The sequence below is a fragment of the Heloderma suspectum genome, chromosome 3 (assembly GCF_057233095.1).
Source record: "Heloderma suspectum isolate Gila_16-S chromosome 3, 16-S_ref, whole genome shotgun sequence".
In the NCBI taxonomy this organism is placed as follows: Eukaryota; Metazoa; Chordata; class Lepidosauria; order Squamata; family Helodermatidae; genus Heloderma; species Heloderma suspectum.
The window spans coordinates 97,909,270-97,936,240 of NC_139460.1; the positions used below are offsets into that span (position 1 = coordinate 97,909,270).

At 41.1% G+C, this 26,971-nt stretch overlaps 1 protein-coding gene across 1 annotated transcript in view; it reads left to right on the plus strand.

Annotated features, from left to right (window-relative positions):
- CFAP47 (cilia and flagella associated protein 47) overlaps positions 1–26,971 on the plus strand; it is a 410,934-nt gene that overhangs the window by 249,164 nt on the left and 134,799 nt on the right. The window contains exons 52-55 of the mRNA XM_084843965.1: positions 9,399–9,577; positions 15,201–15,308; positions 18,165–18,276; positions 24,896–25,000. Of these exons, the coding sequence (XP_084700091.1) occupies positions 9,399–9,577; positions 15,201–15,308; positions 18,165–18,276; positions 24,896–25,000 (504 nt within the window). The remainder of the gene's footprint in view (positions 1–9,398; positions 9,578–15,200; positions 15,309–18,164; positions 18,277–24,895; positions 25,001–26,971) is intronic.

A 26,971-nucleotide genomic window follows, 5' to 3' on the forward strand; every position in this document is an offset into this window, starting at 1 on the left:
CAATTCCACCCCTATTGGAATTATTGAGAACTGAAAAAGTATTTTATTATGTTATTTTATTCATGATATTTCTATACCGCCAACTAGCGAGGAGATAATGTCACAATTTGCAAATGCATGCTTTTTTTTTTTTTTGGCAAACTGGATTCTTCTTCATGATTCTGGCAATAGATGTTAGCAGAGGAAAGCTTGAAATTGTGTACATTCAGTACTCTATCTGGACATCATAGATTTTTGTGGCTACTATTTGATGTTGTGTCTGCCTCTGAAGTCTATCATAAAGCCATACATATACTCTGTGAACACATCAGTGGGGTGGATATCTCCATGGATGACATCCTAATTTGGGGTTCAACTAAGGAAGAGCATGATCAACAACTACAGCAAGTCCCAAATGCTGCTAGAGCTGCAAACCTGAAACTGAACAGGGAGAAATGCATTTTTGGTGTTACAGAACTGACATTTGTGGGAGACATTATTTCTGCTGAAGGTGTGAAACCAGACATGAAGAAAGTAATGGCTATAAACATGATGCCACATCCATAATCAAAGGGGGATGGTGAATTATATTGGGAAATTTATCCCTAAATTGTCCACAGCAGCAGCCTCTCTTCGGAGGCTTCTTGAAAAGAAAAATGAATGGTGCTGGGGTGCAGAAGTGGAGGCTTCCTGGAAAGTTTTAAAGCAACACTTAACAAACCAGCCAATATTAAAGTTCTACTCTCCAAGCAGACCTACTTTGGCAGATGCTTCACAATCTGGCTTGGGTGCTGTGCTCTTACAAAAATACGATGACTGTTGGCAACCAGTGGCATATACTTTTAAGTCCCTCACTGATGCAGAAACCAAATATGCACAGATTGAGAAAGAGCTACTTAGTATATTGTTTGCTTGTGAAAAATTTACCCAATACATTTATAGATGGACAGTGGCCGTGGAAACAGATCATAAGCCACTCACAACTTTGTTCAGCAAACCATTGAATGACTGTACACTACATATCCAACGACTGATGATCAAACTACAGAGATATGATTTGGCTCTTACCTACACCAGGCAACCTTTGGTTCACTATGATGCACTTTCAAGAGCTGTTTCCCCCACTACTGTAGTGGAAAAGACTTTGGAGACAGCAATGCAAGTTATGTGGGCATGCTTATCACTTCCCTGCTAGTGTCATCTTTTGGATTTTATGCAGCATTTCTTTATGGAGGCTCCTAGGTATCACCACTTTGCTCCCCTTGAAGATCAGGCCATGCATCACCATAAGTTCATGTCTACAATTCCAGTAGTCTCTGATATTCAGATCACAACTGTCCTTAGTCTCAGGCCAGCCAATAATCACTACTTGTTTCAGGACCTGCAGTTAAGCGTTAGTATCGGGTTTCTCTTTGATTTGTCGGAATTTTGTATTTGACCAAAGGGTCATCTAGGCATTGAGAAATGTAAAAAAAACATCATGGGAGATGATGTATTAGCTAGGACTAATGGGGATATAGCAGCTATAGCAGAAGGCTGTTTCACCTGTTTAAAATACAAGTCATGTGAACAACCACAGCCATTAAACCAACACCCTGTTCCCCAAAGGGGCTACTACCAGAAGTTAGGAGCCAACTTATTCATGAGACATTCCAAGGATTACTTAATAGTCACAGAATATTCATCTCTTTATCCAGAACTATGTACATTGCAAAATACCAGCAGTAAACCAGTGACTGACAGCCTGAAATGGATCTTTGCCAGGCATGGTATTCCAGATGAAGGCTTCAGTGACAATGCCCCACAGTTCTCATGTGCTGAATTCAGGCAGTTCGCCAGAGACTGTGATTTTCAGCACACTAGATCTAGCCCTCACTATCCTCAGTCAAATCGACTTGTAGAAAGGTCTGTCTGGACTGTTAAAAATCTGATGAAGAAAGCCTCTAATAGCAGTAGTGATTTGTTCAAGTCCCTGTTGGTTTATAGGAGCATGCTATTGGAGAATAGTTAGTCTCCTGCTGAGCTCTTAATAGGGTGCATTAGAGCTAATTTGCCTATAATTGGTGGTTTATTACAATCTAACACCAATCTTGGTAAGATAGTTAAGAGCAGAGACATCACACTGACAACAAAGGTCGGCATAGTTAAAGCAATGGTATTCCCCATAGTAACCTATGGCTGTGAGAGCTGGACCATATGGAAGGCTGAGCGAAGGAAGATAGATGCTTTTGAACTGTGGTGCTGGAGGAAAATTCTGAGAGTGCCTTGGACTGCAAGAAGATCAAACCAGTCCATACTCCAGGAAATAAAGCCAGACTGCTCACTTGAGGGGATGATATTAAAGGCAAAACTGAAGTACTTTGGCCACATCATGAGAAGACAGGATACTCTGGAGAAGATGCTGATGCTAAGGAAAGTGGAAGGCAAAAGGAAGAGGGGCCGACCAAGGGCAAGATGGATGGATGATATTCTGGAGGTGACGAACTCAACCTTGGGGGAGCTGGGGGTGGCGAAGGCCGACAGGAAGCTCTGGCGTGGGCTGGTCCATGAAGTCACGAAGAGTCGGAAGCGACTGACCGAATAAACAACAACAGCAACAACAATTCCCAGGAGAATGAAGGAAATTCAGAAGCTGAAACAAAAATACTATTTTGAAAAGACAGCCCGTGCCCTTCTAGAACTTAAACCAGGAGACAAGGTTTGCCTGAGAAATTATTTTACAAGTACTTGGGGCCAAAAGGGTGTCGTTGTAGAACAGCCATATCCAAGGTCTTATGAAATACAAATAAATGGATGATGGAAACATGATGACAGGATGTTCCTCAGATGTGACAGGAGATACTGATTCCAGCTGCAATCAGTCAACAAATAATTTCTCCTGTCAAGAAGAATCTGATCATCAACAGCAGGGCCCACTAGATACCCATGATGAACAAACGCTGAGGTGTTCTGCCAGGACGATAAAACCTCCAGGACAACTTATAGAGGTATGTTAATATGATAGTGAAATTACTGGTAAAGATACTTCTTTCTCTATGGATAATAGTTTATACAGTAATTTCAACTTGTATGTATTATAGTAATTATTTTGTTATCATTTAATAATTAAGGGGGAAGATGTAATGATGGAGTTTATACTTTATTGACACTCCCTTAGTATTAAGGAGTTGGCAATTTGAGGACTTGCCCAAAAGACACATAGCCTGGGTGGTTCTGGAAGCCTGTAGGTTGTGGTACAGGAGATTCTTAGATGCTCCTTAAAATAAAGTTATATTTGAAGTCATTCCTCATTCCTCTAGTCTGTTTTGGACCCAGAAACATTACAAGGCCCTGTGCCAGTTTACAAACAAAAGTCAGTCTCTCTCCCTCTCTCTTTCTGTCTCTCATACAGACACACCCTCAAAGGTGCTGTCAAATTGAAAATAGCAGCTGGGGGATTTTTGGTGTGAAAATGGCACAGGCCCATGATCCAGATCATGAACATATTCCAGATTGCAAGCCCCACATGGCTACTTTTTCTTCAAAATCAAAGCGGCAGTGAATTTCTTAAGTTAATCATGTGTTTTGTGAAGAAGTATTTCCTTTTATCTATTCTGAACAGAACCCAATGTAATTGATTAGTATGCATTCAGGATAGACAAAAGAACATAATAGGGGTATCTAGTAACATAGTATTGGGAACAGCGGTGGGCAACCATCCAGAGGTTTTGGCCTACAACTCCCATCAGCCCTAGCCAGAGTAGCCAATGGTAAGGGATTATGGGAGTTGTAGGCCAAAACATGAGGGCTACAAGTTGCCCACCCCTTATCTAGAGGAAATTATTAAGAAGAAATAGGTAGCCACTTGCTGGTCCCCTGCCAGCCACTTGACCCTACTTGTGCCAGGGCATGGACCGCCTGGCAGTCTGCAGGTGCTTGGTAGGCGGCGCACAGCTGTCCGCTCCCCTGATGAGCTGCCATTTGGCAAAAAAAAAATGACAGCTTGGGGTTTTTCATAACAGTAATGTTACATAAGTGGCAGCCATAAAGGGGCCATTTATTTATCTACATTTATTTATCTATTACACTTATATCCTGCCTTTTTTCCTCTTTAAGGAACCCAAGGTGGTGTACATAATCCTCTTCTTCATTTTTTCCTCACAACAACAACCTTGTGAGGTAGGTTGGGCTGAGAGTCTGTGACTGGTCCAAAGTCCCCAGTGAGCTTCCCAAGTGGAGACTAGAACCCGGATTTCCCGACTCCGAGTCTAATATTCTAGCCGCTACACCACACTGGCTCTCAACATTTATGCAACACTACATGTGTAAATAGGCCTTTTACATCTGTAATGTTGTGTAAATGGCCTCTTTATGGCCACCATTTACATAACATTACTTTTACTGAAAACCCTGAGCTGCCATTTTTTCACAAAACGGTGGCTCACTGAGGGGTGCTTGCAGACCATGTGATGGCTTGGTGAGTGGGGTCCAGTGAGTGTGGTGGCTTGGCGAATGGGGTCTGGGAGGTCAAGCAGGGGGGAGTCCGCTGGATTTCACTCCCCTCTCGGACTCCTACAACATCCCTAGAAATAGGCGTCTTTCTGAGAGTGTAGGGGTGTATGAAAGCCTTACCTGGTTCTGTGCTGGGCAATCCGCAGTGGGGGGGAGGTGCTCCGTCCCTCCCCCTCAGAATCCTCCCCGGCCGGCTCCACTCCGCGGCGGCTCTGCTGAGCCGCCAGCCAGAGTTCCGACCATGGCCGGGCTGCTACAGCTACAAATGGCGGCTGTCGTAGCAGCCGCCATTTGCGTTCTTGCAGTAAGCCGTGATAGGCTACTTAAGTATTTACGTAGCCTATCACGGCAAAAGGCAGCCACGCAAATGGCGGCCTCTACAATGGCCGCCATTTGTGGCTGCAGCAGCCCAGCAGTGTCCGGGAGACCAGCCAGAGCCACCGCCGCCGCATCTGCCACTGCATCTGCCACTGCATCTGCTGGAGCCGCCGCATCCGCCACCAGGTAAGCTCTGTCCCAGGGGGATTCCGTGGGGTGGTGGTGGGGGAGGCCGTTCCGCCACGGATTCTGCCACGGATTCTTTAGAATCCGGCCTCACTGGAGTCCGTGGCGGAATTCTCTGACATCCCTATGAGAGTGTACAGCCTGTTAGTTGTGGCAAATATCTCCAAAAGCCAAGCTGACACAGTTCATTTACTGTGGAATAGCCACATTTTGTTCATTCGCTTTTTATGGGGCATCTGCATGACATTGTGATCAAGAGATCCTCCTCCTGTTTTTTCTCTGCACAATTTCCCCTACATGACCCATTGTGCTGATATATAAAATAGCTTTTCTAGCTGGTTATGGCCTTTATAGATTGATATAGCCATTTCCTGCTTTATGTTTCTTCTCTTTAGGAACCAACTCTATCATGTTAAAGCTTTCCCTTTCCAAATAGCATTGACTTAATATTCATTTCTTTACACAAACACACCATTTTATTTGCAGGGCATGATTACAGGGGCAGCAAGGGGAGAGGGAGAATTTAACCCTTTTCTACCACACCATGAGTACAGTGAAAATTGTCCCCACCCTGCAATATTTGGGGCTGGGGAAAGGGTGACTGCCTAGCTGGCTAAAGAATTTTACTTGCAGTTTAGCAGTCTAGAAGCAGAGTTGTGATTCCACTTGCAGATTAATGCAGAATAGCAATGAGTGGGTGCTGATGAATCGTTCATGTCTGGAAGCACTTTCTGTCTCATTAGTATGGGATACCATATTAGGAATTCAGGGCTGGATAAGACACTTTCCATACAGTGGACAAATTGGTAAAACCTGGGACTAACAATTTTGTGTAAATCAATATTTTAAGTTAATTTGTTGGTGACCTGCTTGGGAGAAACATTAAGAGGAATTTTGAGGGACACAAATGAGTTTTAGCAAGTCCATCAGAACTTCCCATAAGGTTGTGTTCATACACATCTGCAATCTTCATACATTAAGGAAGCTCTGCCTTCTTAGGCTAGACCCCTTCATACCTTTACTTCTTTCATGGAGCTAGCAGAAAATGTCATGTAAAAGCACTGCAGATGTTTTAACTCCTGTTCTTGTGTAATTCTTGTTGACTTCTGATTCTAGAACAGGGATCATGCTATTGTTGCTGCAAGAGTTTAAACATGCAGCCTAAAAATAATTCCAGCAATTTATAAAAAAGCTTCTTATAGTAGATGCTAGCAGATGCTTAGACTGTTGCCAGGCACCTAGTTAATAAACCAGATTTCTTTAAAAAATAATGAAGTATTCCTAAACTCTCAGCTTAAACTACCTTTATGGGGCTTCGTTGTGAAGCCCCTTGGTGGTAAACTGGTAAAGAGACCCTAACATTTGTTTACAGCAGTGAAATGATTACTTTGAGCTTTAAAAGTACTTTATAGCAAACTTAAAAGGCATCTTATTGACTGTATTAAACACTTTTTAATGCATATTTAGTTCAAAGTACTATATTCTGTAAATGCAAGGGGTATTGTTAAGGGTAGTAGGCAGAAATATACCACACTCTTTGTAATCCAATATATTTCCTTTGTAAACTTTATTACTGTTATCTTTCTTATCTATTTACCTGCCCTTTCCATTATACCATAGATAAGCCCACAATTGCTGTAAAGCCAACATTAACTCTATTATCATTGTTATAATGTTGTGTTTGTTTATGAGAACATCTCACTGAAAGGATTGTACCTTATTTATTTATTACATTTATATATCACCCTTTTTCCTCCAAAAGGAGCTCAAGGCGGCATACATAATCCTCCTCCTCTCCATTTTATCCTCACAACAACAACCCTGTGAGGTAGGCTGGGCTGAGAGTCTGACTGGCCCAAAGTCAACCAGTCAGCTTTCATAGCTGAGTGGGGACTAGAACCCAGATCTCTCGACTCCCAGTCCAAATGTCTATTTCAAAAGCAGATATTAAGTAATCTCATTTTTCTTTTTGTTACTGAAAAGCAATAAGAGGGCTGAGAGTAAAATTTGAAGAGTAGTTATACTGTATGAGATAAAATCCTGGATTTGCCTACAAGTTGTATTATTATCTAACAATGGCTGTTTCTGACATTATGTGGTGGCAAATCCACGTGGCCAACAGGTTTTACTGGTTTTTATTATTATGTGATTTGTTAGCTGCCTTGAGGCTTGTGCAAAAGCCAGAATGTAAATCCCTAAAAGAAATACATTAATAAATCCAGGTTCCCTGATAGGTGTTCTTGTAGTTGTTTGCGAGCATTTTTCTATGTATCTGATTTTCTGTGTGTGTAAAGCAGGTGTGTGGACGGACTTAGGTATTATCTCTTAAAATCTTACGTAGCAGCTCCTAGCATGGAAGGTAAGGGTAAGAAGACCCCTGCCTCTTCTATTGCCATGCTAATGCTATGCCATGCCTGCTGGCACTCTAATATAATGAACTGTTTCACCAACCATTGTTGAGTAATCCTGGTACACAAATAATCCTGTAATCGTTTTTGCTTTCTGAGGTTTAAATTTGCAGATTTAAATACATAGCAGTAAGAGCTCATCTTAAACTCCCCTGCATTTTCATGACAAAATGGAGGTTTATGAGCATTTTTAAATGCCACCATTATTACCATGTGATTTATAATTTTCAATTCCTCTTTGCTGAGTCTGCTCAAGTAGGAGGAATTAAAACTACAGGTACTAGTAATCCCAGAAGGAAGAGGGAAACTGGTGGCGGGCAAGGCTAGGGACAGCAGAGGGCCATTTGGATTGAGAGCTCCTTCACACTGGGCTTTTATTTTGCGGGTGAGACTGCTCCTTCACGGACGTTTGCGGGCTCTTTACATGACGCAGCAATCATCCAAGGCATCTGCTGCACTAAATGCCCCTTGTTCCATTTTTAAATAGATCGCAGATAATGAGCTGTCAAATTACCCCATTGTGTTCCGCTTGAGTTCCCTCCGTGAAAAGAGTTAAAGCAGCAAGAAGAGGAGCAAGATCAATGAAAGATAATGGAAGACTTGGCTACGGGGGAGGAGGATCACAGAATCATAGAACAGTAGGGTTGGAAGGGGCCTATAAGACCATCGAGTCCAACCCCTTGCTCAATGCAGGAATCTAAGTCAAACCATCCCTGACAGGTGGCTGTCCAGCCTCATCCTGAATGCCTCCAGTGTGGGAGAGCCCACGAGCTCCCTAGGTAATTGGTTCCATTGTCATATTGCTGTAACAGTCAGGAAATTTTTCCTGATGTTCAGCTGGAATCTGGCTTCCTTCAACTTGAGCCTATTATTCTGTGTCCTGCATTCTGGGATGAGTGAGAAGAGATCCTGGCCTTCTTCTCTGTGACAAACTTGCAAGTACTTGAAGAGTGCTATCCTATCTCCCCTCAGTCTTCTCTTCTCAAGGCTTAAGATGCCCAGTTCTTTCAGTCTCTCCTCATAGGGCTTTGTTTCCAGTCCCCTGATCATCTTTGTTGCCCTCCTCTGAACCCTCTCCAGTTTGTCTGCATCCTTCTTAAAGTCCGGTGCCCAGAACTGGACACAGTACTCCAGATGAGGCCTAACCAGTGCTGAGTAGAGGGGAGGGGAGTAGAGGAGGGGGAAAGGGGTAGGGAAAAAGGAAGCAAGTGAAAAAGGGAGTTGTTGTGATCCTGCATTTAAAATGGAAGCAGAAAGCCCCATTTTAAATGCAGGATTTTAGGCTGGTGTAGAGATGCCCTGAGCCCGGTCTTTCTTGATTTTCAGAGAATTCCCAAAATAACCATGAGTTCAAAAAGACTGGGCCTATTCTGAATCAAGGGGTTTTATTTTATGCCCATGTCTAGATGAGCCATCAACCTCTGGATGAGATATTTTCACTCGATACAAACCTGTTTTCACATTGTAAAGCAAATCATGTCAAACAGATTAATTACTTGTGAAATTTCACAATCTCCCTTCCCATCCCAAGTTTGCCCTAGTGGTGAATTAGGGGGAATCTGATTTTATATTGGCATGAAGTCATTTCCTTCATCCTGCTTTGGTTCTCTGAGTTCAGAGTGGTATGAAGTTTCCCAGCGCTTTTTGCACTTCACTCAAACACTCAAGCACTTCATTGAAAGATTTCTATTTGTGTGATGTCCTACATTATATCTGTTGGGTACAAATGCCAGGGGTTTGAGTTGTTATTTCTCCCAAACCCGCAAACATTATTGATGGGTAGATTACCTGATGCTTGAAAATTTCTTGCCATTTGCTTGCACCGTTTTGTGGATATTTCTTTTTTTTCTCTTGTGGGTTCTGTGGATGCACTTTCATAATTATGATGATGCATTCAGCAAGGAGATCTGACAATATGGCTGTATAGCACATGACTGCTATTTAAGGTAAACATTAATTTCTTGCCATCTTTGGTAAAGACTAAGGACAAATAGTCTTTCTTTTTTCCCCTCCTAGGATACAGTTACCATTGGAATTCCTATATCTAATCCCACAGTTGACAGTCTGTCATTGGATGTGGTGCTAATAGACGCTGCTACACTTAGTGGTGCAAAAAAGCTTGTTCTTGAACCCAAAGAAACGTTGCGCTATGAAGTAAAGTACTCTCCAGCTGTTACTGGCAGCACAAATGGAAGGTAAGCTCTACTGTTGTAGCTGCTATTGTAAATAGTTTTACCAGATCCAACACACTCCTCGGCTTTAGCAGTATTTTTTATTGGTTTTATTCAAGTTTTTACCATGAAACATTGTTTTCATAAAGCTGGCACTTCTTTGAGAATAATTGACTTACGCATGAACAATTTTAGGCCCATTCAGGTGTCAGTGGGGTTTTTTTCTTTCATGCTATCTGTTCAGTATTAAAATATTTAACATTACTCTTGCAGATAGGAATTTCAGACTGATAGCTAATTTATTTTCCAGTTGTTATTTACTATAAATGATGTGATCCAAGACTTTAGTTTCAAGATTTCTATGAACTAAAAATAAGCTGTAAGATAATGAATATTAGGGCTGTGCACGGACCCCCCATTTCACTTTGATTGCCTCTTTGGTCCCTCTGAATCAGCCCCGCTTCAACTCAGACCGATTCGGACCCCCTCTGTTTTGACTCGGTTCCAGATCCGAAGTGAGATTCGGATATCCAGATCACTTGGTTTGGGAGTTTTCCTATTGACTTGCATGGAAAAACACAGATGGCTATAACTTTTTCAGTTTTCATGATAAATACATGAAACATGGGGGCCTCTCTGCGGACATGGAGGGGATCCCACCTGCCAGATATCAGGCAGTTTGGCCCAGTACTTTTTGTGGTAGGTGTAGCTGAAATTTGATTTTTTCCACAAAAACTCTCAAAGCAAAGAGCTATACCTCTCAGCCCCGCACCGCCTCCTCTTCCTGCATGCTCGGCTGTCAAGAACTGCTAGCTGTCTCCTGCTCATGAGGAGGAGATAGCGAGCAGTCGGGGCGTGCGCTGCGCTGTGCTGCTAGTTGGCTATCCTTGACAGCCGACCACATAGGAGGAGGAGAAGATGAGGCGCATGCCCCCCCACCGCTAGCTGTCTCCTGTTTGTGAGGAAGAGATAGAAAGCGAGTGGCAGGGGCACGCCCTGTACCTCCTTCTCCTCCTGCCTGGGCAATTCACAGTGCTTTTTGCGTATAAGTGTATGTGCACAGATAGACTTATATGCAAAAAGGGCTGTGAATTGCCCATATACTCAAGATTCATGGCACTTTTTACGTATAAGTCTTTGTGCACATATACTTCCGATCGCCATGTTTTTTAAAAACATGGTGATCGCGGCAGAGGCGGAGGGACCGGTGAGTGGAGCGGGAGCTGGGGGGGGGGGGGCGTCCAGAGAACCCGGATGGGGGTGGGTTCTCTCATCCCTAAGTAACACCACCAGAATGATATCTGAAATGCAACCATTTTTCTCCAGTTATTCAGTCTTCCCCCCTCCTCCATCACTGCCACTGATTGGAGATTGCTGGGTTATGTTCAGCCCTGATTTGGTAACCAGTGTTTCCATTCGCCAAATCTCCCTCCCTCCTCCTCCTCCCTTCCCCCTCCTTCCTCCTCAATGCCTTGCTGAACTTTCTCAAGTTGATACTTTTGGCTCTGGGCTGTCTGGGTTGCTCAGAACGAATCACCGAGTCTCCCAGGAACAACGTAATGGCAACGGGGAGACCAGCCTGGCCTCATCCAGTGAAAGCACAGCTGTTCCAATGCTTGTTTTCAATTTAGGGATGTTAGAGAATTCCGCCACGGACTAAAGAAATCCAAGATTTCTCCTGCTTTATTTCCTTCTGTTAATGCACGTTTGATTTAAGCCTGCAGGCACCAACTGTCTTATTTTTTACTATATCAAAAATGTTAAGCACATTATAAGTGTTTAAGTCTTCATCATCATCAGAACCATTTATCATTTCTACAAGTGAATGACAATGTGATTTATTTGCAGCCTTGGACTATTTTCGGCTTAAATTCTTTTCTTTCTTTTTTTAATGAAAAACAAAAGAGTTTTAGAATAACAAGGTAGGAAACACACATACTTATTTTGGCAGACCTATGCATTTGTTTCTGGGATATTTGTGATTAGGAAATGTGCCAAAAGATTAAAATGTGGAAAGATGGTTGTTTTCTGCAATGTTAGAACTTGAGGTCTCCTCTAATGCATTTGAGTTTCAGACAGTCATCTATAATAATAAAAGATGTGTTCCTGTCTGTCTGTGTGTCAGCACCATAGCACCAGGGCTGAGAAACCTAGACACCTGAAACCTGGCATGTATACAAAGGGGACCCCAGGTGTATGGACCTTGGGGTTATTTTGTTTTTTAAATACATCAGTTAGTTTAAATTAATTTAGGGTGCAATCCTGTGGCTGCTAGTCAGTGGCTAGATGGCCATAGGATAGGTCGGTTCCCTGAGAACTGACCACACCCTCCCACGCTACCTTGTAGGCACTGCGGAACAGCCCCGTGCTTTGTGCTTGGAAGAGGAGTGTGGAGCGGCAAAAACGGGGCGTTCCTGGGGGCGTGTCGGGTCGGGGAAGTCAGAAATGCTGGTATGACACATCCTACGTGTCATCTGGCTGCTGCTTCCTGGCTCCAAGGTCCCATGGGTAGACAGGGAGGTGGCCATCCCATGGGACCTTGGAGCCAGGAAGCAGCAGCCAGATGACACGTAGGATGTGTCATACCAGCATTTCTGACTTCCCCGACCCGACACGCCCCCAGGAACGCCCCGTTTTTGCCGCTCCACACTCCTCTTCCAAGCACAAAGCACGGGGCTGTTCCGCAGTGCCTACAAGGTAGCGTGGGAGGGTGTGGTCAGTTCTCAGGGAACCGACCTATCCTATGGCCATCTAGCCACTGACTAGCAGCCACAGGATTGCACCCTAAATTAATTTAAACTAACTGATGTATTTAAAAAACAAAATAACCCCAAGGTCCATACACCTGGGGTCCCCTTTGTATGCATGCCAGGTTTCAGGTGTCTAGGTTTCTCAGCTGTCTAGCTGAAATCAGCTGTCTAGCCGTAAATGCAGGGCAGCTGTAGCACAGAGGGTATGATCCCCTCTGTGCTTCTCCTGCCCTGCATTGGATAGGTGGTTGCCTCCGAGTTCGGAGGTGGCCACCTATCCTGATAGGATTGCACCCTTAAATATGTCCATGTATTTGAAGCCTGCAGTAACATCTTCAGCCACTAGGGACAGACTTTCCCTAACCAGCACATAGCTTTGCAGTCCATACAGTTTGAAGCCAGGGGAGATTAGTAGGCTGAAGGGTACAGTTAAGTGCCTGCCTGCCCCCTTCCACCTGCTATGGGAAAGCCCCCGTCAGCAGAATGGAGTGGACAGACCCCTCCCTTAAGAGGCCAGAGTGCACCATGGCAGGGCCTATGTCCAAGGGTGCCAGCAAGCGTGCCTTCACTCGGGTGGAGTGGGAACAGTGTGTCCAACTCTGACAGGCACATAAGTCTGCTTGAAGGCTTTGCTGTATCTAACAAAGGGCTAGTCCAACCTGTGTGAACCTGGGTCTGTTGGCTGGTGGGGGAATAAAATAGGATTCTTACATTTTAACCCCATTTCTTTTTGTCGTGAGCCATTCCCCCTCCTTTGCCAGTAGTTGAGTGAAAGAATTGCAAAATGCATTTGTGATGGGCTCTTCCATCACTCATAACCTTTATAAATGGCCCGGTCACTATGAAAACTTCATGGGAACCATATGTAACTTTGGAGGAAGAGTGGTTCAAGTACAACAAAAAACCTAGGCAAATCAATAGCACAGAAGATCATAATTTCTCATCCATGGAAAAACATGTATCCAATTTAAGCAAGAATGAATAGGACATAGCTTGGGGGAAGAAGAAGAATCCACCAATTCTAAGCACAACAGCCTTGAAGAAAAAGATGTTAGCCTAATAGCAGCAGCCTGGTAGTATTTACTTTTGCTGTTTTGTTCCTTTAGGGACTTGCTGGTGGGACTAAGCCCTAGTGCCATGAGCCAAGGCCAGAGCCAGTTCCAAGAATGAAGCCCAGAGCAAATCAACATCAACAGGAATCCACTCAATAGACCTTGCAGAATTATATTGCTCAATAGACCAAAGCAAGCCAAGAGTAAAACACCCTGCAGTCAGTTTGATATAGTTCTAGCTCTCCAGTACAGATGGACATGCAAGGGAGGATGGGTGGGTCAAGCTGAGTGGACATACAGGCAGGATTCAAGGAGCAGGTGGGGATGGAGAAGAACACCCTGGGCTCCTAAGCAACAGCTTCAGTGCTGAAGCAGTGTGAACCCCTTATGCAAAGCGTGCCTAGATTTCTAGGGACTGAGCCATATAAGGGGCCTGAGAAGTCCAGGCCAGAGGCATGATCCCCACAAGTGCAGGTAACAGGTATCCCAAATGGGCTTCTGCTTGCATTCAGGAGCAAAGGACACTGGTAGGTATATAAGACAAGAGAATAATTTCAGATGAAACCTGAAGAGGTCTCTGCAGACTGGTGTTTGAATTATGGGGAAAATGTAAAGAGGCCTTAATGAAATCCACTCCCTCCACTCCCTGACTTTCCCCAATTTTCCCCAAATCATATTACTGCGTTACCAAGCGGGTCATCACAACATGTAGCGGGGAGCTCCCTGCACCCTCCTCTGCAATTCTAGCACTTCTCTAGACCAAGAGTGGATTGATCATATGTGCCCTCTGGCCCCAGTGTGTAAAAATGTCTTTTGACCAAGCATGGATCAAACAATAGTGTTGAAAACTGTTAATGATAGTGTTAATGATAGAGTTGAAAACCTTTCTTATATTATTGCTTGTGGTGGCGAAGTATACATTTATGTATTTCTGCCACGTAGAGAGAGAATAATTTTGTCACAGCAAGATAATAATCAGACTGACCTCCTTGATCTTTTTGAAGCAGTGGAATACGGTCAAGAGTAGGAAAGGGTACAGCATTATGCTGTCTAATCTTATGATATTTATAATATGAGAATGGGTTAAAAAGAACAAAGCTTGATATGGACAGTGTTCTCATTCTATTGGATACTTATGGAATCTTTTAAGGTAGTAGGTCTCAAAAATCTAGCAGCAAGTTCTGACCATTGTCTGTTAAAATAGCTTTCTTTAACTGTAACATTCTTCTGGGAAAATTGCATTTTTATATTAAAGAGTTAATTGAGTGAAAGGATTAAATTAATTGGACTACCTGTTACCACTAGTTTGCAAAAACAATGAACTGTCTTACGGAACCTTGAAGACATAACAAATGTATTATGTCATAAGCAAGGCTTTCTCAACCTGGTGCCCTCCAGATGTTTTAGACTTCTCAGCTCCAACCTGCGTGGCCAATGGTTAGGAATTCTGGGAGTTGTAGTCCAAAACATCTGGAGGGCACCAGTTTGAGGAAGGCTGGCATAAGTTTTCATGCTAAGAGAAAGTATAATGGCTATCATCCAAAGAACTGTGAAACGAGTTGAACAAGTCCAGTAGTGTTTTAGACTTGTTTTTCTTGAACAGCAGCCTTCCATGGTTCATGGTATATTTGTTTTGAAACTGAGGGGACTTTCAAAAGCAGTTTGTTGTATGACATACGATACAACTGTTCAAAGGAGGGAAAAGTATATTACTGGATGTAAGGACATTACTGGGGATATAACAGAAAAATCCATGTTGTTGACCTCCTTTATCTTCTTTCTTTTTTTGCCATTTTCATTACTGTGGTGTTTATAGCAAAGTCTCCTCTATACCTCTTATTTTAGTGTTATATTCCTGTCAGAGAAGTTTGGAGAGTTTTGGTATGCACTTAAACTGAATGCACAGAAACCTCAACCAACCAGATTGCCTGAAGTACGGTGTGAGCTTGGAAAGTAAGTATAGCAGGTGTAAGCAGCGTGGTGCCTGTGGACACCAGTGCACCTGCCAAGTGCCCTACCCTCTTACTTTTTAAAACAACAACAACAAAATGTCTTATTGGCAGCTGGGATCACTTCAAACCAGAGTGAGGGCCTCTAGCTGCTCCCATCTTCTTTTCCTGTGAATGTCTCAGGGCTACATGTGGGACATTCCTGGAAATAAAGATGGCAGGTGGCCACAGGGAGATGCTTTCATCTGCAGTGTACCCATTTTGTTCTGGTGCCCAAAACAGTTTCTCAAATTGCAAAGTCTGCCCACAAGTACAAAAACCTTGCCTACTCCTCAAGTATAGGATTGTTCTTTGCTTTAGTTTATTTCAAGTGTTCAAATATATAAGAGTAGTACAATATATGATAATGTACTATGTTGCTGTTGTTTCATTTCTGGCTAACTTTGTATTTAAGAGGAGAAGGTTTTGAATGTGACCACAAGGGAAGTGGGTAGTTGTAGCCAGTGAGACCACTAACCTAGCTTAGTTGTTGGCATAACTGAGGAACAGTCTTGCCAGCCAACCTTGAGCAAAAGGTTGTTTAGCTGTCCATTCAAGACAATTTGCGGTAATGTGTGAGCTAATTTAAAAAAACATACTGGGTCAGGACTAATCCCTTAATCATTATACACTGCTGACACTATACGCATACTTTAAGTGGAAAGATACTTTGGAAATCCTAAACCTGCAATTGTCGCACTCAATCTGTATTCATTTCAGAAAGACTTACTTGGCATCTCTGTGAACATTCCACTGAAATGAATGAAGATTGCCTAGTAACTGTGTGTTGTGAATATATCATGTACAAGAAAATAGCTGAAGTATTATAGGGTGGGAGCATGAGTCTCAGGTATTTTTCATTATCCTTCCATAAGAACAAAGAAATGCTGTTGCTTCAAAAATGCTGTCAATAACTTCTGCTCTGAGTAGTCAAGATTGTCACCATTGTGTTGCAACTTGCAGCATTTTACGAATGCTTCAATCATATGTGAGGTATAGATGAACAGAAATCACATGGCCCATATATTTTCCTTCAGGAAAAAAAGTACTATTCTTTTATGGTAAGCTGGTGGAGATAAGGAGGCTGCAGTAAGCTTACTGCTTCCTTCCTCTCCTCTGGGGACAATTCAAGCATATAGTTTCTCAAAATGAGGTCTTAGCAAAGCCTTTGAGGGTGAGGATGCAGTCAGGTATAGGACTGTGCAGTCTCACAATCATGTTTTCATTCATTAACGTTTATTCTGTCTCATCTTGTATCTGCTTTTTATATGCCCTGGTGTTATGAGCAGTATGTGACTTATAGTGACATTTTTATTACTGAAATCCTTATGAAATTATAGCACAATCCAAATAAAACTAATATTGCAACACTGAGTGAATTTTTCTTTGGAAAACACTATCAAACACTGCCACTCTGCTTACTCTATTGAAGTACTAGCACAGGAGACCTGTAAGCGATATGCCAGTAGGTAAGCTGGTGCAACAGCTTTTCCAAGAAAACATGTAATGACCACTTACACTGTTGGTGTACTGCTAAAGGTCACTTATGCTAGTGGTGCGACAATAGCGTAAGCAGAGGGACAGTGTTGGATACTGCTCTATGTCTTTTTGTTCACATATTTTCAGAACTTGACATAAAATTAAGAAACAAGTACAGATCGTTGGGTAGTGCACAAAAAATATACCTTCAGTTCCATAACTCACAGAGGGCTTTTTTGGGTGTGGGGGAAAGAAATATTTTGGAGCAAAGTGCCTGATTTATATTTAAGCCTAAAGATTAATCATTATGCTTTAATCATAAATGCAAAGACTGTCCGAAGTGGAATTGTAGCTAACACATATGGACAAAAATGGAGGAGTGAAAATGTGTGGGAGAGCCTGATTTTAAATGGAAAGCATAGAATGGTCTACTTGTTTGCATGCTCAGGGTTACAAGATGATCAAAAAGAATTGCAGTTCCATGGCAGTAAATCAAATGCTATTGGAGGAGTTAGTTAATTACAAGTTTCTCTTGGCAGTTACTTACTTTGAAGGGAAATACAAGTATCATCATTTATGGTTTGCTTAATGTTAATTTTTGTCCAGTTTTACTGAGGGTAAACTCTGTAACTTTTATGGAATATATAGATACACACACACACATACACACTTATACAGACACACGCATGCATGTATACACCCTCCCCACACACACATTATTATTATTTATTTAAAACATTTGTATCCCACTCTATATCATCTCAGGGCAGTGTCTGTGTGTGTGTGTGTGTGTGTGTGTGTGTGTAGACACACACACAGAAAATGTGTATAACTTTTTTCCTGCTATCAAATATTTCTGTCTTTACAGTTATGTAATTGATACATAGCTAGAATGATCTGTATAATATTTAGTCTTTGAAAAGAGATAATTCTGTCAGGCTTCAGTTCAGAAATAATGAAGCAGTAGTACTGCAATACTTTACATTGTTAAACATTTAAAGTTGTTGCATGAATTCTATTCAATGCCTGTTAATGATGTTTAAATATTGATGCAGCTTTGGCTTGAGGAGAGGCAATTAATTGGTAGAGTACATGCTTTGTTTAAGGTCCCAGTCAACCTATGATAACAAGTTAAAAGATTTCAGATAGAAGGTAGTGGGAAATATTTGCTAAAGTTCTGAGAGAGCCAAAAAGGGTAAAACTGCACTAGTCTATGGTGACTATTGTAAAAGCATCTTGTTTTCAAATAGGGAAAACCCATCTTAGCAAAATACTTGATAGAATCAATACAATACTTTATAATGATTTAGTATCAGGGTGTGGTTGTTTCACTTTATTATAGATGTGTTCATCAATATATTCCTCTGGTTAATCCAACATATGAAATTCTGGAACTGAAATGTCTGAACACCAATTCAGCCCATTTTTCAGTGGAGAGCGGCTTCAGAACCCATGTAAGTTCTACTGAAGAATGATTTTGTTTTATTGTCATAGGAGAGAGTGCCCTTTAGGAATGTAATTGTTGCCAAAAGGTCTGTTTTAGTGATTTTATGTGTCAAATGCAAAAACAAAACAAAACCCTGTATAATCCAGTTAAACAGAATATAACTGAGATTTCAGATTGGCTTCAATAAAGAGCAATCTAGACAGAATTTGGTAATCTGATTTTGGGAAAGCTTGCAGTAGGCACTGACTTTGAATATTCAAGACAACACAGAAATTGGAAAGATATAAAGTTATTTCAGTGGAGCATAGATAATAAGAACTGCAAACTTTGAGAGAAATGTGAAAAGAAAGGATGCAACATGAATCTGAAGGTGCAGGATTGTAGAACTCTTGGCAACAAAGTAGTGGAGTGAATAGGAAGATGAATCCAGGGATAATAAAAATGAGGAGGAAGGGATTTCGACCACCTAAGGACATTTTAAAACAAGTCTCTAGTTTTGTCATCATAATGGGCATTATAGGTAGGTGCTGCCTATTTATGGAGAGGTAGTTTTCCTTATGGACACTAAGAATATGCTAAAGTAACTTCGGGGTTATTGTTCAATGTAGATCCAAGGAAAGATGGCTGCTACTGGTAAGAGCACTATAGGATTTCTGAATAAAGAGAACACCAATCATGACACTTAAATAGGGTTTGTTGCTGAAGATCTTATCTGTTTATCATTCCAAATTTGATCGATTGAACCTAATTTTGGGTCTCTTGTTGCTATACCCAATGGGATCCAACCACGTTAAAAAATGAAAATACCACCATGAAGTCCAACAGGTTTTTAAAATGATTGGGTTAGAAAACTTTCAGACTAATTATAGATTAATTATGGTTTAATGTTTGTTTATACATATTGTACCATGAATAATGGTGACCTCTAAGCATCTGATAATGAGTTGGACAAGCTGAATGTAAGGAGATAATCTTTTTACTTCCTGGACAGTCTGTGATGTATAGAAATCAAAATTCATTATCATTAACTCTAATCCATCTGAGAGCTAATGATCAGAGTATAATATGGATGAGCCTGTTAGAGCTCTTCCAGAAGATTTTTACATAAATAATATAATGATTCAAGATTATAGAGCTTGGCTATTTGTACAAATACTGATTTGTGAAATGATTAGTAGCCAAAAGCAGACTGCATTTGCTTATTTTATAATGAGATGTTTAATATACTTTAAATTGAAAATGCTGAATATAGTAAATGAACACTATCTTATTTGCTCAGCTTAATGTTGTATGATTGTGAAATATTAAGTACTTCAAAGAGAAATTAGCAGTGTTTGTTTATTTTAATTTTTAAAAGACAACAAAAATTTTCAAGAGGGGCAGAAGACTGGGGAAACTAGAGTTTCTTTGAGCACAACTCTGATCACAGGATGTTCCTGCTAGAGGAAAGGACAAGGAGAGGTGATTTTTGCTGATTCTTCCTTCCCCCTGTAGGCCCTTATATCTGCTGAAAAGCTGCTTTGGAAGATGGGGGACACTCAAAACACTGTGGGAGGTGGTATAGGAACTGCACTGGGAACAGCTAGAGGAGAACTAGATGTTATAGAAAACATGAGACTGCTCCCAAAAGTATCCCACATCTAGTTCTCTCCAAAACATCTAACGAAACCCTCTCATGTTATGTGTTGTCATGCTTGGAGTTTCTTCATCCCCAACAGTGGGAGCCAGTGAACCCCACAGAGGGGTAGCTGCGCTGGTTTGTTAGAGTAAAACCAGAGTCTTCTGGCACCCTAAAGACAAACAAATTTATTATGGCATAAGCTTTCTTGGCCAAGAGCCCACTTGATCGGATCTTGCATCTGATGAAGTGAGCTCTAGTCAACAAAAGCTCATGCCACAATAAATCTACTAGGGCAATGTCCAATAGGCTCTTCTGTGCATGGCTAGCACCATTGGTTCCAGTCTGCATGTGGCCAGCACTGCCTGTCCCAGTCCGCAGGCAGCCCTCACTACTTGCGGGGGCAATGTAGTGCTTCCAGGGGCCAGCCCTCCAAAGAGCGGGTATTTCTGCTCATTTCAGGGTTTGCCTTTGGAAGCACTACATTGCTGCTGCAAACAATAGGGGCTGCTTGCGGACCAGGACTGGCTGGGCTGGCCACACATTGAAGAGGCCTATTGGATACTGCCTTTGGTCTTTAAGATGCCACAAGACTCTTCATTGTTATCATACAGTGAGTTTCACTAGATCTTTTGGGAGTGAGGGGAGAACTAGATATGGGATGGTATGTTGGTTGACAGGTCACTGCCTTCTGTAATGTCCAGTTCCACTCAAAGTGCCTGTGAATCTTCTAATTTTGAGACAAAGGTCTCAGTCAGACTGCTTACATAATTCATTTGGTTGAGAGAGGCCTCAACTCTGATTTAAGATTGTGAGGGGAGGAGATTTACAAGCAGCTGCAATGGGATAATACTAGAAACACGATGACTAATCTCATCCATTCTGTACTAGTTCCTAGATTTGTTTCTTTGCGATGGATGGGCTGCTGCTGAGATGCACTGTAAGTATCTCCCTTCCCATCCAGGTGGGTGTCTTAGCTCTGTGGTAAAACACATGCTTTTCATGCTGAAGGTACAAGGTTCAATCATAAGCATCTCCAGTGAAAAAGAAATTTCCGGTATAAAAGCTGGAAAAGACCTCTGCCTGACACACTGCTGTCTATTAGTTGTCATGTATCCTGAGTCTGAGCCTAGCAGTTGCAGGGTCAAGGGCCCAAGAGTTTCAAGGTAGTCAGCACAAACAGGGATCGGGCAAGGGCTCAACAGTCCAAGTCACAGACACAAGGTTCTAAGGCAACACTGCAGACAAGGAGCAGGCAGAAGGAGAGTCGGCATTCACTCCAGAAGTACTCATGCCAGGAATCGGTCAATGCAAGAGAAGCTGGATTCAGGAAAGTCTGGTCAGCATTGTTTCCAATTACTATCTCAGCCTTACAGTGCTATTTTTATGCAGAGGCTGTCAGCTGTTAGTGTTATGCAGCTGAAAAGGTCCTCCTTGTGGGCAAGCCTCCTATGTGTGAGTAGACCTTTTTGCACAAGTAGGCCTCTGGCTCAGTCCAGCACTCCTTCTGAGTTCCTGTCTTCTCAGGCAGCATCTCTCCGGAGGGCTTCAGGATTTCTCTGCCTCCACCACTGAGGCAGAGCCCTTGTCCTCCACAGATGATGCCCTTGTGGTAGTCACCCCCGAGGGCCCAGTCTCCTCCTGGTTTCCTGGCAGATCCTGAACATTGCTGGTAGTGGGTGGTTCCTGGTCCTCCAATTCTTCCTCCTCTGAGGAGACTTCCAGTGGGGGCATGACATTAGTAAACAATACTGGAGTAGATGAACCAGTGATCTGATGTAGTGGAAGGCAACTTTATACTTTCAGAAGCTTTTAGACTATTTGATTTAGGGTACTGGGTCAGATATCCCAACCAACAGGAGTTCTAGGAATGGACATTAAGGCTCCAGGGCAGAGTAATTTGAAATAGGGACCTGTGGGTCTTTATTAATTGTCAGACAATTATTTTTATTTGGACCTGATTGGTTCTATTCATTGTCAGACAAAACAAACTCCACTGCCTAGAAGATTTACTGTCTACAAGATAAAAACTGTATGATTATTGAATTCTGTGGCCTTTTTACGAATGTGTTATTGATACTCAATCAGTAACAAACAGCTTCTGCATATTGTTCTCGTAATTATGTTGTACAGATACATAAAATGCAAGGTCCTTTGTAAATTGTCCCAAATATCTGAAAGGAACAAGTTGTTTACTTTTTTCTTGGCTTATGTCAGCAGATCTTTATTATTGTTGTAATGTAGGGTAATAGTCAAAATCCAGACTTCCAAAATTCAAGAAAATCTTGTGTATTATTTAATATTTTATTTAATATTTAATACTGTTATATTGCATCAAATTGAGCAAATATGGTGGAGCATACATTTTCTGATTCAGTATATTTAATGTAAATGTGTTAAACACTTCATTATTAAATAAGCTGAAGCTGGATATGTTCTGTTACTAATAATTTCACAAATAAGTATTTGCATTCATAGCACTATGAACTTGATTCATTATATTATTAGCTTACTGCAGATAGACTTTTTGGAGAGCTCTAACAGGTTCATACATATTACAATCAGATCATTAGCAGAGAAATTGATTAAACTTAACGATAATGAATTTTGACTCCTGTAGCCTGCATACAAACTGTCCAGGCAGTTTAATACACCCTTCCTACGTTCAGCTCGTCTAATTCATTACCAGATGCTAAATGCCACCACTATTTATGGCACATTATCTGTAAAGGCACATTAAAAATAAATTACCTAAACGTACTTCATGGAAGTGTTCAATCCCAAACGCATTAGTCTTCAACACTGAGGATGTGAATTTCAAACACTACCACTTCAGCCTCTTTCTTTAAGTACCTTGGCTTTGAGCATTTTCAGTAATCAGCCAGCTGCCACCTTTTGCTTCAAGAGAACGTTCAAAGTGCAGAGGATCTCAGATACTAATTGAAATTGTATGACGCCCATACCTTTAGCATTCATTACAGGTGTATATGGGTATTGCAGTATAGGAATATTTTCAAGTATTGACCTCACTATCATCTTTGAGTTTCAACTCTTGGATATTTTCTTTGAAAGCTCTTATTATAGCATAGAACATCTTTTTGGAAGTACATTTTCTAGAGCACAGAAATAACCCTTTGGCTATATATAGTTAACTGTAGCATGATATTTCAGAAGGCAGGTGGATGGTACAGAGCTTCTAATAGTTACCTATCTTTAATATAAAAGCTGGTTTGCTGGTTTCAATCTCTGTCATCCTCAAGTATGATCAATAAAAAGAGTACAGGGAACAAACTCCTGAGGAGGGAAGGAGCAGGGAGAGTGTCAATGCATCAGAGTGTAAGAAGCCGACAGCAGGAACCTGAAGGACACCAGGTATAGATCAGCCTATACATCACCACCAAAGCCTGGCCAAAAGAGAAAACTACAGTGTAACCAGCCAACCAGTAAAGAAACCTCATAAGCAGGAGCAGCTCATGTGGGAAGGCTCAACTTCTATAAAAGCTTTGAGTTTGGCCTGCTCTCTGGTTTGAATCGAAGGGCAACTTTGTGCATGCTGTCATTCCTCCCCTTTACACAGATACATGACCTCATATATATAATAAAGCATTTGTCCAGGCAGCACATCACTAAAACTGAAATTCTAGATAGTTTGTTTTAGATATTTAATGAACAAATATTTGTATGTGTTAGTTTCATTGCTAACTGTTGTATTAATACAGTGATTTTAAATCTTATGTATCTTCCAATATCATTACCATGCAATTAATGAAAAATAACATTTTCTGCTCATTTTGTAGTAGGGTTACAATGTCTGGTTTTAAAAAACCTCCCTCTGGGTAGAGCCAGAGAGCAGGGTGAACCTGGGCAAGCAAGTGACAGAATCTGTTGAGTCAAGTCAGGCTGAAACGTGGTCAACCATCATGGGCAAAATATGGCAGAATATGTCTGATCAGAGGCAAAGTCAGGATAGATCCTAATAGATCACAGTAGATCCTGATTTGATCCAGAGATGAAGACAATAGCAAAAACATTTGTCAACCTGGCTCCTAACTTTACAGACTTTTTAAAGGATCTGATACTTGTCAGAATGAGGTTATATTGATCAAACTAGCAGAAGAAGGGGTGGCTGCCGGTCCTACTTTGAAAAGATGGAAATGCTGTCTTTGAAAGCCCTGCCTTGCCGCAAACACTTCATAAGAATGAATAACTCAATCCTAAAATTTAAAGTGTCCTGGCTAAATTGCTTAAAATAGTATGTCTCAGCAGCTACATCAACTTCAGAAAGCATGATATCAGTTAGAAGTTGCAGCGACATTACATATGTGTTTAAGGCAGATAAGATATACTGGCAGAATGTTTGGCAATGGGTTGCAAGTGGATTGTGTAATTTTATTCTTGGCTTTGGATATTGGTTAGAACCTTCAAACAGTTCTGCCTTTTGCCTTTCACCATGCAATTCTGAATCAAACTCTTATAATTTAGAGTAAGTAAATCACAGCATGGTAGTTTCTTTGAGCTGATAGGAACGTATATAACTGTGGGAAGAAAACAGAGAGACAACAACACGTAAAAATATACTGCATATTGCCCTTTAAAAATTGGGTTGTGGCTTTTTTAAAAAAATTGTGCAGCATATAAAACTTTAAAGAATCTCTGTGGTGTGAACAAAAATAAAGTAACAGTATATAACCTGAAAAAAATGAAGTTCTACTTCTTTCATCTATACTTTAAAACAATCTCTGCTGCCTTCTTTGTGGCTGGTATCACAATGTTTTTAGTTTCTGGGGAATAAGCGTGCTGTGACTGCCACTAAGCACTGTTTACTGCAATGCACTTTATCAGTCTTAGCAGATCCTTGCATGCTGAGAGTGGAGAAGGCATACAGTGGAACACATTAATCACATAAACATTAACAGTGTCAATACGAGGCACAAGAAAAGAACTGGCTCTAAAAAGAGCATTGATTTTTCTTGTTGTTCTTTTGCTCCCCCACCCTTTGTTATTGCAGCTGATTGTAGCTCCACATTCCACTACAGAAGTACCAGTTCAGTTTTGTCCTTCTGCCCTAGGAAGAGCCAGTCACACTGCAAAAATCGTTTTCACATGTCCACAGGTATGGATATTCAGCTAGATCTAATGAATGAAATATTATCTAACATTGGAACAAATGATGGTATAGTCCAGCATATATGTAGGCGATGGAAGAATAGTGAGCTTTATCTTGCCTGCCAAGACATTTCTCTTGGACACAGTCTCCCACCTTTTTCCCTGAATGAGTAGCCTGGGGATCAGAAATGGCCTGGGGCTGCAGAGGAAAGTGCTGGTGGGCCTGATAAAGCTCATGAATCTTGTGTTGCATAATTCTGGTCAAAAGCATGTTGGATTTTTGATACTGGGTGCTCCATATGACTTCCTTTGGCATTGCATCAGGTCTTGTCCAATGCACCCATTCTTGTCCAAATTTACAACTATAAATAAAGTTCATTGAGATATTCAGGATGCAACCCTATACTTAATTACTTGAGAGTATGTCCCATTGAACTCAATAGGGATGACTTCTGAGTCGATATCAGTAGGATTGAGCTATCATGGAATAGCTAAGGTTATGGACAATTAAGGCTTGGCTAATGTTCAGGAAGGTATTCCAGAATTTGTACAGTTATAATGCCATTTTTCTTTGAAAAACCGATGGTGGTTGATTTTTCAGTTACATGCAAGTCCCATATTTATTACAAAAAATTTGCTTGAGAATAATATATCTGTTTTCATTGGAAAACTTCTAAAAATATTAGCATTTTTCCTCTGTATTGACATGAGTTCTGAAAGGGAAATAATAAGTATGATTAATTTCCTTCACTTTACTATCTTACAAAAAATTTCAATTGGAGACAAAATAGAAAAGCTAATATTCTGACACAAATGTCATAATAACAGCATGTGCTTTGTGATTGACTGAAATGTTTGGTTTCTAAAATGTATATGATACCCTTTCTTCATTCTTGTCAGGATGTCTGGTTCCAATGGGATTCTCACTTGTAAAACACTTCAGCTGATTACCAGCTGTATGATTCTTTGTAATACAGCAAAAGCGATGTCTTTTCTACAAGTAAGAAGTGATTTACAACCCTATACACAATTCAGTTAAATTGCTGGATTTAGGCTGCAATCCCAGATTCACTTACCTGGAAGTAAGCCTGACTGAACTCAGTGGGACATTTACAGGATTACATTGTTACTGTATTTTAGTTTCATTGATTTAACTTTAACCCCCCTAAGCCAGTAAGGTTACTGTGGACCCCAGAAGCTGTGTGAAATATTTGCAACACTTTTTAAAGTAAACCTGAACTACTTCATACTCTATAAACCCTTCAACGATTATGGGGTCATTTGTCTTGTGGAGTTTCATCTTCTGCCCCACTTTTCAATTTTTTAAATTTAATTTACTTAGCAATCACTGGTCCCATTTACCCCAGCTGAAATGAATGGAAAGTTAAATTACGACATGCCCAAGCTCCCTGAGGTCTGTTCTGTCCCCAGCAATTTCTTAAAACAAGGTAAAGAAAATTACATAGAAATTTGCCTGTATCCTAAATTCTATTTTGTGCGTGTGTGTGTGGTTAAAATAACACTATCATATTCACATCTAAGCAGAGAAGGTATGCTGCTTAGATTCTTTTCTCTCCTTTAATATTTGTTTGGAGGAAAAAACAAGAAAATTTAAATGCTGGCCTTTCTGACATATATGGTCAAGGACAGTTTAAGAGGATAAAGTGCTCTTATTCAGCCTGAAACCATGATAGTTCACAGAATTCTGATCAATAAATTAAAAGTTTTATTCTTTACCAAATACCAAAGCAGTAAAATAAGTAAATAATTCATGGAAACCTTTCAGGTCCAAACTGAGGCCTGACGCTCAATTTTTGTCAACTTGTGCCTCTCTTGTCAAATAGTGGCAAATCTCCAAGATTTTATCTCAGCCAAACCTTTAATCAGTATCTCATCCTTTTACTTGCTATGTCCAGCCCCCTCAACCTTTTCAGTGTTTTGCTTTCAAATTTCTGGCTTTCCATTGCTCTTTTCATTC